Source organism: Chelonia mydas, chromosome 7, assembly GCF_015237465.2.
Source record: "Chelonia mydas isolate rCheMyd1 chromosome 7, rCheMyd1.pri.v2, whole genome shotgun sequence".
In the NCBI taxonomy this organism is placed as follows: Eukaryota; Metazoa; Chordata; order Testudines; family Cheloniidae; genus Chelonia; species Chelonia mydas.
Genome location: NC_057853.1, coordinates 99,899,179 through 99,917,267, shown reverse-complemented (window position 1 = coordinate 99,917,267; position 18,089 = coordinate 99,899,179). Strand labels below are relative to the sequence as shown.

The window sequence follows — 18,089 nt, the reverse complement described above, 5'->3', positions numbered from 1 at the left end:
CTCAGGAGTGAGAAAATTATAATGTGGTGATGCCCTGATCTTTAAAGTGTGGTTCTCCTCTGAAAAGTGACCTCTAAAAATGACACCTTCTTAGTCAGCAGACCTACTCCCTGTGGGTGTTGAATAATGTTTACTTCTTCTTCGAGTAGTGTCCCTATGGGTGCTCAACTGTAGGTGCGCTTGCGTCCCTGCGCTGCTGATTGGAGAACTTTGGTAGCAGTGTCCGTTCAGCCTGCACACATGCTGTTCCCCCTCATGCTCTGCCACAAGACTAACCAGCGTTGCGTGGCCAAACCCCCCTTAGTTCTTTCTCAAACGTCCCAGACTAGAGACGGAGCTGTTAGCAGTCCATTCGTCAGATCATTAACTGTATTAGAATTCAAATTTTCTTAGCCCTGGCCTACACTATGGGGGGGGATCGAGCTAAGTTACGCAACTACGTGAATAACGTAGCTGAAGTCGACGTACTTACACCTACTCACCGTGGCGACGGTGAGTCAACAGCTCCCGCTCCCCCGTCGACTCCGCCTGCGCCTCTTGTGGTGGTGGAGTACAGGAGTCAACGGGAGAGCGCTCGGTGGTCGATTTATCGCATCTAGACCCGATAAATCGACCCCTGCTGGATCAATCGCTGCCTGCCGATCCAGCAGGTAGTGTAGACATACCCTTAGTCTTAGATTTCAGAGTAGCAGCCATGTTAGTCTGTATTCGCAAAAAGAAAAGGAGTACTTGTGGCACCTTAGAGACAAACAAATTTATCTGAGCATAAGCTTTCGTGAGCTACAGCTCACTTCATCGGATGAAGTGAGCTGTAGCTCACGAAAGCTTATGCTCAAATACATTTATTAGTCTCTAAGGTGCCACAAGTACTCCTTTTCTTAGTCTTAGAGTTCCTCTAGTTCTTTTTCTTTCCCTAAACAAAAAAAAGAAAAGAAAAGAAAACTTTTCTCCTTGTCTGGGAATTGCATGGGATATGCCTAGTATACCAGGTTTTAAGAGGTGCCTCTTGTGCAAAGAGGCAATCCCGGTAGCAGACAGACATTCCTGCTGCATCTGTTGCCTTGGGGAAAGCCACATTTCCCCTGCAATTTAATTTGCCAGCAAGTAAAGTCCAGATCTTTGAAGGACTGAGAATTGGGACTACACTCCTCCTCATGGAGGTAGCTCTCCAGCCATCCCCAGATCTGTGCCGGGAGTCACCCAGGCGGCATGAATCTTCCTCATAGCCCTCGATATCTCAGGACTGTGAGTTGAGGAGACAACTGTGGACCCCTTATATAAGGCTTCAAAACAGAGCGCCATGAGTCCCCAGAGTGAGCCCCAGATTAGCTGAAAAAGATTTCCGGCACTTTTGGTATCATTGGTACCAATGGCACCAAAGCCATACAGACACGGTACCCATAGCTCATGAGGATACAGTGTGGCAGGTACTATTGATGTTCCTAAAGACCTGATGGGCACAGTACCAAAGCAATAGTATAGACAGGGAAAGGTAAGGTCAGGGACTGCATTGCCTCCGGGAAGACACTGCCAGTATGGGCATTAGCCTTGGCATTGTCAATGGCATGCCATCCAGCCTCACAGTGCCTGGTATGGCCCAGATCACTGATCCTTTCAGTGCCATCGACCCAGCAATGACAACTGCTGTCATTAATGAGTTTGACAGCACCGGAAGAGTTCAGATACTCAAACCTTCCGGTATCTGAAATACCAGAGTCTCCCCAGCGCAGTATCAAGGCCCTGGAACAGAGTATACCTCGAACACAGGAATCTCCACTGGTACCGGGTCAAATATTTCCATTTGCTAGTAAAGAATCGGATAGTGAACAGGAGAAGATCATCTTCCATCACTCCTCCAATGATCCTTATAGTGCCCATTACCAACCCGGGCTCGTTCAGTCATATCCTTGGTCTGTTCCTCAACCACCATGGTATGGCCAACCATGGGCCCAACCATCGGGACCCTTTCTGCCACCCCAGTGGTCCTACTGGGATCCTAGGGTGGCGAACAGACTCCATGCTTCCCGAACATCCAGCATGGCCCACCATGAGCCTTTGAAGCACTCTCCCTCAGCCATGGTATCCAGAGCCTCTGAACCTCCCAAAGAGATCATGTAGGAACAAGAGATTGGATTTGAGGCGGTCACATTACAGACCAACGTCTCTTCCTCCCCTCCAGATGAGGCAGTGATGTCTGCCAGAGATGGTGGAGAGGGCAACTTCAGGCTATTTCAGGGTCTGGCTAACTGGGTGGCAGACACTTCGCAGATATCTCTCAAGGAGCTAAAAGACACCCACCATAAACTCCTGGACATCTTACACTCCTCCTCTCCCTCCAGAATAGCTCTCCCCATCAACCAGGCCCTTCTGGATCCAGCCAAACTTGTATGGCAAACTCTGGCATTGGTCTTGCCTACCTGTAAACAGCGAAGGGTATGGATTTTTTCTTTTCCGATCCCCTCTGTAATTCAATTGTTGTGGACACAGTGAACTCCCGAGGTCATCTACACCAGGCAAAGTCGACCCTCTATGACAGGTATTGGAAACTGAGAGAAAGGCCTATTCATCCACATAATTGCAAATTATGAGGCCCTGACAGGAAAATAAGATTATGTCAATTACTCCAAGCTGAAAACATTTATTGATCAGCTCCCGGAGTCTCAACGGGAACAGTTTCATGCCATTGTTACCAAAGGACAACTGGTTGCCGAGACAGCACTGCAGTCAGTGCTTGATACAGCCACATAGCAGCCTTATCCATCTTCATAGCTGTCGTTTTACGGCGAGCGTCATGCTTGCCCTTGTCCGGCTTCCCTAAGGAAGTGAAAGCAACAGTAGAGGACCTCCAATTCGAGGTCACGGAGTTGTTTGTTGAGAAGATGGACGCATCTGGCCATACTCATAACGATTTCAGACAACTCTGGGGTCATTAAGAATTCATACACCTGGACAAAAGAGAAAATCTATTCCTCAACCTCAACATAAATCCTGCACAGCACGCTTTCCAACTCAGTGCTTCTGTGAGCCAAAAAGCAAAAAATCCAGGTTTCTGAAGTGCAATCAGATGGGCCCTCAGTCTTCCTCCTCACAACCGTCCACCTCAAAACATCTGTGTTTGGATGTCTTGGTCGGGGCACCAAGAGACCACTCCCCTCAAGAACAGCTGCAGATATCTAACCCATTGTATCCATTTGGGTGCCACCTTCCTCCGTTCAACAACTGAGAATGGATAAAATCCAATATATGGGTTCTGGAAATCATCCACAATGGGTTTTCCATCCACTTCACCTCCCTCCTCTAACCTCCCAACACCCTTTTCCGGGCCTCTTCAGGGACCCTTCTCATGAGAGTTGGCTGCAACAAGAAATAGATCACCTCCTCTGCTTAGGAGCCATAGAACGTGTACCTCAGCAGGGCAGTCAGGAATGCTTACACTCATTTCCTTCCACTGATCAGAGATACATACGCAAGAGTCATGACAGACAACACAGCGTGCATGCACTACATAAATCATCGGGGGGGGGGTGCCAGATCACCCTCCCTCTGTGTGGAAGCGCTAAAGCTGTGGAATTGGTGCATTTCCCACAATGTTACAATATCAGCAGCCTGCCTTCCAGGAGCACAGAACACGACAGCGGACAGTGTCAGCCGCAAGTTCCCACGTGACCATGAAGGGGAGATAAACCCAGCAGTACTATACGACATATTCAGACAGTGGGGGCCATAGCGACCTTCCATCAACAAATAGGGGGATACTCAGTATTTTTACACCCAACTACAAACATATACCCTCAAGGGCATAATAAACCTTTTTTCCCAACCCACACATCCCATCCCAACATGGGACTTAAATTTAGTGGTGAGGAGCCTGACTAGGCCGCCTTTTGAACCTATGGCCACTTTTTTGCTCTCACACCTGTCAATGAAGACAGCATTTCTGGTTGCCATCGTCTCAGCGAGAAGGACAGAGGAGATAGTGGCACTAATGGCACCCCCCGTTATACAGTATTCTTTCGGGACCTGGTTACTCTCAGACCGCACCCGTAAGTCATCCCCAAGGTGGCTCTGGTTTTTCACATGAATCAACTGATTCACCTCCTGACTTTTTACCCTAAGCCTCATCGGGATAACAGGGAGGCTATCCTACACGTTAGACATTAGGAGGGCTCTGGCCTTTGTCCTGAACAGGACAAAGACCTTTAGGAAATCTCCTAAACTCTTCCTTTCCATTGCGGACAGATCAAAAGGTACAGCAATATCTGCAGAGAGACTCTCAAAATGGGTTTCAAACTGCCTTAAACATTGCTATGTGATCTGCAAGGTCACTCTTCCGTCTGAAATCCATACACACTCCATGTGGTCAATTTCCACCTCGGTCGCCTTCCTCAAGAATGTCCCTATTTCAGAAATCTGCAGAGTCACCGCCTGAGTTGAGTGTACTTACCTTCAGAGAACACTACGACATTTCAGGCGACTCTGCTTCCGATGGCAGCTTTGGCATTGCAGTATTATCATCTGTAACAGAAGTGACTCTGAAACTCTAGCCCTCCAAGGGGAGTGCTGCTCAGGATTCACCTACGGTGAAGCACCCATAGGGACACTACTCGAAGAAAAGAGAGGAAGTTACTCACCTTATACAGTAACGATGGTTCTTCCAGATGGGTGTCCCTATGGGTGCTCCACAACCCACCTTCCTCCCCTCTACTTTGGAGTTCTTGTCAGGGACTCTGCATTACAGAAGGAGCTGAGGGGGGGTTCGCCAGTGCAATGCTTGTTAGCCTCGTGGAAGAGGATGAGGAGGATGGCGCATATGAGGGCCAAATGGACACAGCTACCAAAGTTCTCCGATCAACAGTTCAGGGACACAAGTACACCTACAGCAGAGCACCCATAAAGGGACACATCTCAAAGAACCATCATTACTGCACAAGGTGAGTAACTTCCTCTTATTTTACTGAATAAAATAAGATTTTTTTCACTCTTTCCTCCTGTTAGTGCTGCAAGACCAATGTTTCACTGGGAGAGTAAGCTGTATTACATTCTACCATCTTACTCATTTACAGAATTGTTAACTCAATCCTGATCGCAGAACCTTTGTTACTGGTCATGTTGCACATGACAAGAAGAACCCAGCTAGACTTTCAGATATAATGTTGAATTTGCAGAGCTGTCAGGGAAGAAAAAACAAATATTGTTTTACTTACGAACTGAGCAGATTTGATCTGGAAGTCACTGAGAGACCATAATGGGAGAACCTCACCATACAGTTTTTACAAAGTCACTTTTAGAGTACAGTCACACTTAAAGGGCTTCAGGGAAAACTGTGTAGAATAGCTCTTCTATGATATATGTGCAAGTGTTTATGCACTGCATATTTTTATTTTGTGTACAAGATTAAAGGATGAAAATGACATGGAGGCTGAAATTGGACCCATATATAGGATTTCTTTATTCAGGCATTTGGTCTTTTTATTACATTGACAATGACTTAAAAAAGAAAGAGATGCAGGATAGCTGGCATGGCAGGCGCAATGCGAGGAAAAGCTTTGCATTGCTATGGAATATCTATGAGATAAGAAAAGCCCATGAGCACACTAAGCGTCCTGCTGCGCGTCAGTATTCCTCTGGCTGTTTCCTACTCTTCAATCTGTATGGCAAGGGTCATCTGCTTTCTATATGTGCACAGAACATGGTTCAGTTTTGCCTTATGGGCTGGGACAAAAGCATGCTACAGACCATATAAAGCGTACGCCTCTATCATGCTTCAGGAGCTTGGTTAAAGCACCTTTTGGCTCCATCTGTTCTGCAAGATAGAATTGTGGTTTAACCATCTTGGGAGACTATCAGGTTGCAACTGGTTCCCTCATGCAATGGTTGCCATAGTGCAGACAGGATCTCTGAAGGGCTGAAGAATGAAATCTGGGATGCAGTGAGTGCTTTTTGTTAGCTTGCTGTTAAAACTAGAACTTCACTGGGATTGGGACATGCTTCGAAAACAGGCTGGCAAATAACTACAGTGAGGTGTTTGAAATTCTTCTTTCACTTTTAAAATTCAAAACTAATCTCTTTAAATTAATTTAAAAGAGTTTGTGATTAAACTCTGTGGCTTGAATTCCTGTTGTGCTTAACCCTCTTTTTCAAATTCCTCCTTAAAACTTATTTCTTCCAAGAGACCTATCAAAGGTATTTTCCACTTACTTGTGAAGTTCTCAGAATTTCTTTTTCTTGAGTGCGAGGACTAAAGAATGAGAGTTTTAATATGTAATTAGAGGGAAGGATTACATTGGTAACAAAAGAAGGGTTAACATTCAGTTTGGGTTTGGACCATAAAGGGAGTTATGTTTGTAAAATACTTAAGATAAACTTTGAACACAAAAGCACATAAGTACTAAGCTGTGTGAGGCAAAACTTACCATGGTCTGTTTGGTTATTGACAATAACATCTTGATTGCTAAATAAAGTACCTGGCTGCCATCACAACTATAGCAATGGCTTCAGACCTGTCAGGAAATAATTATTCTCACTTATATGCAAAGATGGGACTTTTACTTCAGTGCTTAGCATTTTGAAACTATCATTTATGCAAAACTACTGAACTGTGGTTAGTGTATCTACAATTAAACAATTATATTCAATATTCTAGTCCAGTATTTTAATAGATGGCTAATTAATGGTTAGAATAGCTGCAGAAATAAAAGTGAGATTTATTATATAATCAACAGAAAACATGCAATCGAATTTTCAAAAGTGGCCAGTGATTTTGTGTGCCTCAGTTTTGGGGTGCCAGATTTGAGGCACCTTGGGCCGGATTTTTCAGAAGCACGATCATCTCTAACTCCAGTTGAACTCAGTTGGAGCTTGGAGAGGTCAGTGCTTCTGAAAATCAAGGCCAAAGTGCCTCAAACTCACCATCCAAAAACAGAGGTACACAAAATTAGCCATTACTATAGAAAATTTTGAGCTTAAACTCTATTGGTTTCCTATTGAACTTCATTCATAACCTGAAATACTAATTAACTCAATAAAGTTTAGTTATATATAATTTATATTAGAAATTAAATTTTAAAGATAGGACAATGAATCATTTTATGTTAAGATAAAATCAGTCTCATTTTGGATTGATCCTTGACAAAGGCAGGTAGGAGTCCTTGGGAGCAGAGATAATGAGGAACACTTGATGACTATCAGCAAGCCATATTAGTTTATATTTCAGTTTAATCCAGCAATACATCATATCCTAACTGTTGTTTTGTTCACTGTAGAAATTAACAAATGTTCGAATAATGAAAGAAAACATGAGAACTGGCAATCTGCCAGCGAATATGAAGAAAGCCAGAGTCATCCAGATCATTCCATGTAAGACACGTTATCTTTTACGTATCTTTTATATGTGCTTAGTTATAAATATGACAGATGGTTTCACTGTTGTCATAATTTCCTTAATGAGTAAGCACCATTAACAGAAGAAGGCAACAGTGTTGTGGTGAGCTCACCAGTCAGTGCTCCTGCTAGGGCTGAAATTTGAACAAACTAATCTGTGAATTTAACTCTTAGAAAAGACTGTGGAATTTACCATGTATAGAGTTACAGACTATTTATTGTTTCTAAGGTTTTACTATAGATGTGTGCAAATATATAAAACATTAAAGAAACAAATTCCTATTCAGAAGAAAAAGAAGATTAAACTCCTTTCACTGTAAAGCACAAACCCATCCAACCCTGTTATATCGGCTTGTATACAGAGTAGTAGGCCATTTCCCCCCATGTCATGTCACCTTCCCCTCTAAGATCCCCAACTGCAGCATTGACAGAGAGGTGGTTAAAATCACTGTTCCCAAGGCCACCATCCTCCCCCTTCCTCACCCTCGCTGGAAGGCTCTCCCCTGTGTGCAGCACCGTGTTCTCCAGCCATACCTATTACCTTTTCTATCTTGAATTCTCCTTCCCCTCAGCCACCCTTTGATGTAGTTCCAACTCACCCCTCCAACTCATCACTCACCATCAGTGATTGTGTGTCTTGCCATTCTCATGCTCTGCCTGCTGGGTCCTAGAGGTCACTCATCCGCCTGGTCTGGCTCTGCTTGTCCTGTAGCACCCTTTAACCCTTGCATTGCAGCGGAAACAGCTTCTACTGCAACAGCATGCATAAATTCAATTAATTCTTGGTGTGCCTCCCTAATCCTTAATGCTAGTTGCCCCACCTACTCACTTAAGGAAAGGGGTTCCCAGATAGGTTTCCCTTCCCTTTACCCCCCCAGGGTAGGAGCACCCCATCCTCAATCAGTCCCCATGTGCTGGGAGGGGGGAATGCCCCTTCCACCTCTCGTTGGGGCTTTTGTTTCTGAGCGGAGCCCTTTCCTTCTCTTGATCAGCCTTATGAAGTGACATATAGTCTATACATTTAGTATGTCTGCCTGCAGTTAGTTGTGCTTTTTGCTGTTCTAGTTTCAGTTTAAAATATGTGAAGTTCATACATCATTCAGGACGGACTGAAATAATTTAGCTGTGTAACTTCTTAGACACTGTACATCAATAAGACTCATGTATTTTGTATATGAAAATTGTAATATCTGTATGTGAAAATATAATTCTCAGACTTTGCTTGGGATTATGCTGTACCGTTTGGCAAACAAAAATTATGTTACTGAATACTCACTGCGCTTTTCAATTCATTCCTCAGTCATTTAAATATAGGACCTGATTCCGCACAGTCTTACTCATGTGACTAGCCCCATTGACTCACAGGATTGAGCCTCCTGCCAATTTTTTTCTTTCAGACAGGGAATTTTGTTGTTATATCTGTGAAAGTACAAGGAAGCAATTAATCTATCATCAGCAAAAGAAAACTAATAATGTGGAGATTTTGTTTTTTAGATGACTTTAATAGAGTGATTCTTTCAATGAAAAGAGGTCAAGAATATACAGACTACATCAATGCCTCCTTCATAGATGTAAGTACATATTTTATGTACTTAAATTGTTTACATTTGACTATTATGGTATAGAAGTGTTTTTAAAGGGACTCATCAACTTTGTTTAGGAGCAACATTTATGTTTTGTCAAAAAACAAAAGGTATGTGTGTTCAGGGTATGACTTGTAAGAGCAAATAGGGGTAGTTGTTTTTTCCTTTGGTGTTTTCAGTTTCAGAGAACACAGTTTTTTGTAATTTAAACGTTCTCTTATGCTCTGAACCCAAATACTACAATACTGTAGAGCCTAAGAGCCAAACTGAGATACAGACTAGCAACAGAAATGAAACTTATTTATATTTTATTATCTAAGCTAAATGCAATTAAAAAAATTAAAAAAACAGACCTCAGACTCAATTTGTTTTGTCAGTCACAAAAGCAGAACTGGAATTGAGAGCAAGGGGCCAGTCTCTCCTGTGCTGTCGATGTCCCCCCAGCTTGGCTGAGGCAGCATGGAGAAGCAAGTTGCCTGATATGAATGCAGCAAGGGAAAGAGCTGAACCTGTCTGTGGCAAGGGCCTTTTACTAAAATACCTTGTCCGCAGTTCCTGTAAGCTTCACTCTTGGGACTGATAGCTTAAGTGTTCACAACTAACACAGGCATTGTGGGTGGGTCAAGGAGAGAGTTAGTCTCCTGAGTAACTTGGGCCATTCGGGCCTTTGTGTTTGGTAGCCAAACCCTTGAATTTCACTCAGAAGTGGATTGGCAGATAGTACAGAGAGCAGAGGACAGGTGTAATTGCTCTCATCATTTAGCCCCAGTCAGAGGGCAGAGAACTTCGTTCTTCACTAACAGAAACATCCAAGTGGTCTTCAAAGTTAGTTCCACATAGGTAGAGTGTGTTGTAATAATCCAGCCTACAGGTTACAAAGATGTGGATGATCAAAATAAAGCTAGCATCTGAGAAGAAAGAGCACAATCCTTTGCTCACTCACAGATATACATCAGCATTTCTCGCCATGGATGCACTGTGTGTGTAGGAGCAAGACACCCCTCCCTCCCCCAAGATTGTGAATCACCTTGGGAATAGGTGGACAGATAACCTCAGAGAAAGGAGCAGTTACAGGACCTGATTCTTCTCCTACATTGTTTTTACACTGGCTTAACTCCATTGACAAAGGATAGCCCCTCCTGACTTTCACCAGTGTAAGTCACATAGAATCGGTCACGTAGTCTTTGACAGATCCTCAGAATGCTTCCCCCTTTCTCACTTCATTGTGAACTGCAGATACACAGCACCTTTCCAAGTCCAGACAACTTTTAATTAGTTGCCTGTACTTAGACTTCAGTGCCTAACTTTAGGTACCCACAGTTTAAAATGTTGGCCATGGAGTTGATGGTTGTTGGAATATTGATGGCACTATAGACTTATTGCCACACAGTTATCTCAGTGCTTCACATAGACAAAAGAGGTGACACAGTGAGCTCAGCAGGACTCCATAACTGAGAACCCCAGGGAAGAAGGAGCAGCCACTCAACATCAAATTCTGGGAATGCTCTGAAAGGAGGTAGTGGAACCTCTCTAAAGCAATTCTATTTACTTCTACTGTGGCTTGCAGTCATATCAGCACTGCTGAAGACAGTTTACAGATATAAATAAATCACCATGAGCATTTGGCCTTTGTCCAGGGCATTATGGAAATGGACAACTGTACCATTTCAGTGCCATCCCCAAGAAGAAATGGTTACTAGCCTTTCTGTAACTATTCTTTGAGATATATTGCACGTGTCCATTCCAATGTAGGTGTGTGCGCACCCCAAGCACAGTTGCCAGAATTTTTTCCCCTAGTGGTATCCGTTGGGTTGGCTCTAGCGCCCCCTGGTGTCGCATGCTCATAGCGTCAGTATAAAGGGCCCTGCCAACCCCTCTCCCCTTCAGTTTCTTCTTGCCAACCACCTCTGAGAGAGGGTGGGTTTTGGAATGGATATCTCAAAGAACAACAATTACAGAAAGGTTAGTAGCCATTTTTTCTTCTTTGATGCTTGTATAGGTCCATTACAATGTATGTGACTCACAAGCAGTTGCACTAGCGCTGGGTTCGTAAATTGACTGGCTGACTGTAACACAGCCCAGCCGAAGCCAGTATCATCTCTGGCCTATTGTGTAATGGCATAGTGTGTTGTGAATGTGTGAACCGATGACCAAGTTGCTGCACTGCAGATGTCCTGAACTGAAACTTGTGCCAAAAAAGCAGCAGAAAACACTTGAGACCTCATAGAGTGAGCTGTTAGGTTAGCCGGGGTGAGATGTTCGTGAGATCATAACATGCTCTGATCCATGAAATAATCCACTACAAGATTCTCTGTGAAGAAATGGGGAGACCTTTCATTCTTTCCGCTACTGCTATGAATAGCTTAGTGGATCTGCAGAATGGTTTGGTTCTTTGTATGTAGAAAGCCAAGGCACACCAAATGTCCAACGAGTGGAGGCATTGTCCCTCTCTATTCGCATGTGGCTTAGAGTAGAACACTAGCAGAAAACTTGCTTGACTGCAATTGAATTACGAGACAGCAATTGAAGGAACGATGAGTGTGGTTGCAACTGGACCTTCTCCTTGAAAAAGATCGTATATGGGCGTTTCAAAGTGAGGGCTCGGGTCTTCGAAACTTACCTGGCTAAAGTGACGGCCACCAGGAAGGCTAGTTTTTAGGAGAGGCGTAACAGTAAGCATGTTTCCAGAGGTTCAAACAAGGGTCCGGTGAGTTTTGACAGGACAAGGTTTAGGTCCCATGTAGGGGTGGAATCCCTTACCTGGAGGTACACCATTTCTAGACCTTTGAGAAACCGGACAACTGTGTTGTGTGAAAAGACAGAATGATTGTCGATCATGGGATGGAAGGCCAAGATAGCTGCTCAATGGTCCTTGACTGAGGAAAGGGCTAGACCTTGTTGTCTTAGCAGAAGCAGGTGGTCTAGAATGAGTTGTAGGGATGACTACAGGGGCAGGACTTGTCTTTGGGAAAACCAGATGGAGAACTGCTTCCATTTTTGCAAGGTAGGTAGCTCTGGTGGATGGCTTTTTGCTGCCCATTAGGACCTCATGGACTTGCTCCAAGCAAACTTGCTCCTCTGGATTCAGCGATGGAGCTTCCAGGCTGCCAGGTGAAGAGACACAAGGTTTGTATGCAGCAGCCAACTGGGATCCTGGGATATCAAGTCTGGGTGCAACAGAAACTGTAGTGGTGTCTCCACCAATATGCCTGAGGGGTGGAAAACCAATGTTGCCTGGGTCATGCCAGGGCTATGAGGATGACCTATGCTTGGTCCCATTTGATCTTCATCAGAACGTTGTGAATAAGTGGCAAAGGAGTAAAAGTGTAGTACATGTGCCTTATCCACAGTAACAGGAACGCATCTGCAAGAGACCTAAGGCTGTGACTTCTCAGGGAGCAGAACTGGTGGAATTTCCTGTTGGTTCAGGTGGCGAACAGGTCTATGAGGGGAATCTCCCGCTGTTGGAAGATATCCCTCACAATGTCTGAACAGAGAAACCACTCATGGTGAAAGGAGAAAGACATGCTGAGGTGATCTGCTAACTGGTTCTGAGTCCCAGGAAGGTAAGATGCCTCTAGATTGATGGAATGACCAATGCAGAGCTCCCACAGGCGGAGTGCTTCCTGACACAGGGGAAGAATGTGCCCTGCCCTGCCTGTTTATGTAGAACATAGCTGCCATATTGTCCTTGAGGATCAAAAATGGATTTGCACATCTGGTGAGGTAGAAACACCTGGCACCTAGACCTACTGCCCTGAGCTCCCTGACACTGATGTGCAGGGAAAGCTCTTCTTGAGTCCAAAGACCTTGAGTTCTAAGAGACCCTAGGTGGGCTCCCCAGCTGAGGGCTGATGCATTGCATACCAGAGACAATGATGGCTGGGGTTTTGAGAAGGTACTCCTCCGCATACCATGTGAGCGAGTCGAGGACGTGGACCGGAACCATGAGCACTGAGTCCAGGTGATGGGGAGTAGATCATAGCTAGCTAGGCTTGCAGAGGTCTGAGTTGTAGCCTCACATGTTGCACTACGTATGTGCATGATACCATGTGACCACGAAACTCAGGCACTTTCTCACCGTCCTGATCCGATGACCTTGGGGAGATCTTATCAGGGATGCAATCAAGAGGAACTGGTCGTTAGGAAGTAGAGCCCTTGCTTACAACAAGTTGAGCACTACCCTGATGAACTCTATCCTTTGAACCAGGATCAAGATGGAGTTCTGGACATTTAACAGAAGGCCCAGTGCACTGAAGGTTGATTGAATGAGACAGGTGTTCACCTCTACTTGAGCTCTGGACTGGCCCTTGACCAGCCAATTGTCAAGGTATGGGAATATGTGGATTCCCTGTTTTCTGAGGAAGGCCAATACTACTGCCATGCACTTTGTGAAAATCCACAGGGTGACTTACAGGCTGAATGGGAGAACCATGAACTGGTAGTGACCTTGGTTTACTACAAACCTTAGGAAAGATCGAAATGTGAAGTAAGTATCCTTTAGATCAAGGGCGGCTTAGCAATTCTCGGAATCCAGTGAGGGAATGGTGGACAAAGGAAACCATGCAGAACATCAGGTTCTTGAGATATCAGTTGAGACGTCACAGGTCTAGCATGGGTGTGAGACTCCTTTTGGCTTTCGGAATTAGGAAGTCACGGAAATAGAACCCCTTTCCTCTAAAGTGAAAGGGAACTTCCTCCATGGCTCCCATTGGAAGGAGGGATTGGATATCTTGCTCCAACAGAAGCGTATGAGAAGGGTGTCTGAAGAGGGACGTGGAGCGGGGATGAGACACTGGGGTGGACAGGAATTGGTTGGTATAACCTAGTTCTGTCGTACTGAGAACTCAGAATCTGAGGTGGTATGGGTCCAGGCATCCAGGAAATAAGAAAGACAGCTGGAGAAAAGGGGGCCAGCTGGATCCAGTGCAGACGGGATTGTGATGTCAACCTCGAGTGTCTTGTGAAAACGAGTGCTTTGATGACCTGGCATGCCTCGGAGCTGACTGCATAGGGCCTGATGAGGAAGATTGGGGCTCCTTCTCCTCCTTCCCCTGCTCCTTCTTCTCCACTGGTCCTGCCTGGCAATCTGAGGGAAGTAACGGCTCATCTTCTGCAGCTTATTCTGCTTCCTTGAACTTGTTGGTACATAAAGTCCCAGGGATTTCAAGGTTACCTTGGAATCCTTAAGGCCGTGCAGCCTATCATATGTCTTTTTTGAGAAAAGCGAGGATCCCTTGAAAGGGAGGTCCTGGGTAGTCTGTCGCACTTCCTGAGGGAGCCCCAAGGACTGCGGCCAAGAGCTCCTATGCAATGTAACCACGGTCGACATTGATCTGGCACGGAGTCAGCAGCATCCAGGGCTGTCTGCAGGGAGGCCCGAGCCGTGGTCCTTCCTTCTTCAATTAGGAAGGAAATCTCCTGTCTGGAGTCTTGGGGGAGCAGCTCCTTGAATTTAGTCAACGAATCCCACATATTAAAGTCATAGTGCCCCAGCAGGGCTCACTGGTTTGCTACACAAAGTTGAAGGCCTCCTGATAAGTATGCCTTCCGTCCAAAGAGGTCCAATTTCTTAGGATCCTTTCCCTTAGGCATAGAACCTGGCTTCCCTTGGTGATCATGTGTGTTGGCCACCGCAACCACCAGGACAGAGCAAGAAGGAAAATACGTTGACGCTGCTGCCCTTGCTCCGGAGATGGTGCCTCAGATCCAATCAGTGTTCTCTTTGAAGTAGGTTGAAATTTGTATATTGGGACTTGGTGATTTAAATTGGTGTTAAAGTACCCGTGAGAGAGACATGCAGTTATTATGAGGTATGACCACATCAATTGTACCTTGTTTTCCTATGTTATGCAGTTTAAGAAGGAGAATAATATATTTTTGTGCTTTGTTTTATATAAATGACTATAATGGGTTGAAAACTAGCAAAGCAAATGGATTATTAAGTGTCTGTCGTAAAAAAATAAATTAATAAAGAAGCTACTATTTATGTTATGAAGGTCAGTTTGTCTGTCCGTCCAGCTGGTACTTAAAAGGCCCCTATCTGCGTCGTACCTGAGCACCCCCCAAGTGTTTAAAAATAGAAATAAAAATAATGTGTATTTGGAAACCTAAAACCTTCACTTTTTCTGAAGCCATTTTGGCTAAATCCTGTTATCACCTGTCCTCAGTGATTTAAAATGAAGGAAGTGTTGCACTCTGGACAGATGGGAGGAATATACTGGAACATAAATACTCGTTTGAGAAGCTGAGCTAAACTTTGTTGCAGTGTGAATGAAACTTTCACAGCCACTTCTCTTGCATCTTTATCTTCCCTAAGCAGGGCTGTTGTCTCTGTTAGGAGCTATCCCCTATCTTATTTTGTCCTGGTCCTTTTTGGATTGGGCTTCTCTGACTGTTGAAGAGTTGACCCAGTAAAGGGTAAAGCCCTGTCCTCCCATGTCCCAGCTGTACCTAGCTACTGCACATTGCTCTCTCATTTTTCCTTCAAGAGCCAACTTCCCTGTTCCCACCTAACATGTATTTCCCAAAATGGTGCTGCTGGTCTGCAAGATGGGAGCTACAATGAACAGCTTCCCCAGTGGTCCAGTTTGGAACTGTGCTCTCCCATTTTAACTTTATCTTTGAACAGCACTCAATTTAACATTGCTTTAAACATGATTATCCGTATGCTCTATATGAAAAAAAAAATAACCCAATGCTGAAAATGTGATCTCATAATTACATGGTTCTATAAAAGCAATAATGAAAAAAATTGCTTTGTATTTAGATATTCATGAGTATGAGTATTTGCTTTTTCCATATTTCTGGTGAGGCTCAAATATGTCATTTCATCAGTTCCACCTGGCAATAGCGTGAGAACATTTTTAGATAGATTTCACATAATAAAACAGAATATTTCAACTTGCTAGTTTAAACAGAGTTCATAGTGAAATTTAATAGTAGTCCTTCCTGAATATCAATATCTGCTTTATTTTACCACCTTTTAGATATATTCACTAGCAGCACGAAACAGCCTATGTTAACTTGGCATTCTGACAGAAGATTATACTACTTTGCAGACTCTCTCTGCCTTCCAGCTATGTAGAGAATTATATTAAATGCAACAGAAGCATATGAAACATTTGAAACATTTTCGACAATTTTTCCACAATTACATTTTTAGCTAATTTAATGCTCTTGAAAGGTGTCAAATTGACAGCTCTAGAGATTTAGGTCCTCTATTCATCCACATAACCAGTACAGTACAGGCAGCAAGTGATTTCCTACATTGTAACTCAAATGCAAGATTCCCCACTCTGTCCACCAATGTACACCCACCCTAACTTGGAGGAATGTATCTCTAGTGGCAAGGGGAATTAAGTATCCTTCCTCACTCATCTTAGACTTTGCTAATATTTTTTCTCTCAATATTTTTTCTAATGGTAAAAGGAAAAGGAGGACTTGTGGCACCTTAGAGACTAACTAATTTATTTGAGCATAAGCTTTCGTGAGCTACAGCTCACTTCATCGGATGCTGTAGCTCACGAAAGCTTATGCTCAAATAAATTGGTTAGTCTCTAAGGTGCCACAAGTACTCCTTTTCTTTTTGCAAATACAGACTAACACGGCTGTTACTCTGAAACTTTTCTAATGGTGTATTTCTTAAAGTAACGTTGTAAGATGATTAAAGGTTAGTCAGAAATAGTGGTATATTTAAACTAACTGGTGGATCTTTGTAATGATGACTTAGGTAGCTGATCACCTTCCTAATCTAAATTTGCCTCCTCTACTTTCTTTTTCAAACACAGTTGCTCTTTTTCTGAAATAAAAGCAAATCAGTGTTTATTAAGAAAGCAGTAGGGTCTTTTGGAGGGGTGGGGAGAGGTGAAAGCGGTCTTAGAATTGAAGGGAGTTTTCATTTCCTTATACATTTTAATATAGTTCATATATAGTTAGCGTCCAAATTCATCAAGAGTAGTATGTACAGTGAGGTAAAAAAGTTATCCTACCCAGGGGTACTAACCACCTGTCTTAAGATATTGCTTTCCAGATGTAACTATAAATCTGGTAAGTCATTCTGCAGTGCTAGCAAGGTTAACTTGCCAAGGTAAAAAGCCATTTAATGCTTTCAGAACGTTTTTGTCATAATGCTTATGCAGTATTAATTTAGACTATTTTAAGCATAGTTTTTCAAAGTCATGTGTAATTTTAACAACATATTTTAAGATATTTTTATATTTTTTCACCCATGTCTAAAAATGGATTCTAAGGTTTCCCACTTTCCAGGGATCATGAAGAAAGTAACTAAAATGTCTATTTATTTATATCAAATGTGTGATTATTAATTTTAATAATACCTTAATTTCAGTTTTTGCTGATGATAATGATTGTGTGAGATCACGGGCACAAATTTGGAGCTGTTTTGAAGCCCCTTTGAGATTTTGGCTATAACTGTACACGATCAGCTGAAAATGAAATGAACATAAAGTATCATAATAGGGTTCTGTCATCACTACTTAAAATACAGCTAATAGTTTGCAAATATGCATAACAAAGCAATTTCTAGGTCTTCTAAGGCTTTTTCATATTTGTATATTTGCTTCTGCATTCAGGTTTTGGAATTTTCTCCAAGATCGTTTTAACCTGAGTGCTTTTCAGCTGTGAAAACAATTTTTACAACCAAACTAAACAATATATTGCATATGGAAAACTCCAACAAGAAAACTGGAACATGTGTTTCTATGTACCATTTAATCTATACTTGCCCATGCAGAAAGTTTCTGTTTGACACGATAGCATATAATTCTCTTGCTGACAGAATGGTTTGTTTTGTTGCATACAATTTGACTAATATTGTTTTTATATTATCTTTAGAAAAGCAGATTATTTAGGGCAGGATCCCTCAGGGGGTCACAAGATGGTTACATGGGGGTAGAGAGCTGTCAGCTTCGTGGGGCTGACAGCCCTGAGCTCCCATTAAATTAAATTAAACTCTCCCATTTTTAATTTATAAGGGGGGGAGGTCACGCTCAGAGGCTTGCTGCATGAAAGGGGTCACCAATACAGAAGTTTGAAAACCACTGATTTAGGCTTGATTCTGTCACATTTACTCATGGTGAGTAATATCTTACTCTGAAAGTAGCC

General features: G+C 43.3%; 1 protein-coding gene and 1 long non-coding RNA gene across 10 annotated transcripts in view; one reads left to right on the top strand and one right to left on the bottom strand.

The window, feature by feature from the left end:
• Positions 1-18,089, bottom strand: part of LOC122466686 — a 55,757-nt gene that overhangs the window by 3,573 nt on the left and 34,095 nt on the right. Inside the window, exons 4-5 of the long non-coding RNA XR_006292393.1 lie at positions 6,414-6,500; positions 4,445-4,515 (exon numbers count right to left, since the gene is read on the bottom strand). This is a non-coding gene — a long non-coding RNA (uncharacterized LOC122466686). The remainder of the gene's footprint in view (positions 1-4,444; positions 4,516-6,413; positions 6,501-18,089) is intronic.
• The window catches only part of PTPRE (protein tyrosine phosphatase receptor type E), a 224,334-nt gene that overhangs the window by 177,541 nt on the left and 28,704 nt on the right, over positions 1-18,089 (top strand). For all 9 annotated transcript variants that reach the window (XM_043551995.1, XM_037904756.2, XM_043551996.1 and 6 more), the window contains 2 exons: positions 7,263-7,356; positions 8,875-8,951. In XM_043551995.1, the coding sequence (XP_043407930.1) occupies positions 7,263-7,356; positions 8,875-8,951 (171 nt within the window). The remainder of the gene's footprint in view (positions 1-7,262; positions 7,357-8,874; positions 8,952-18,089) is intronic.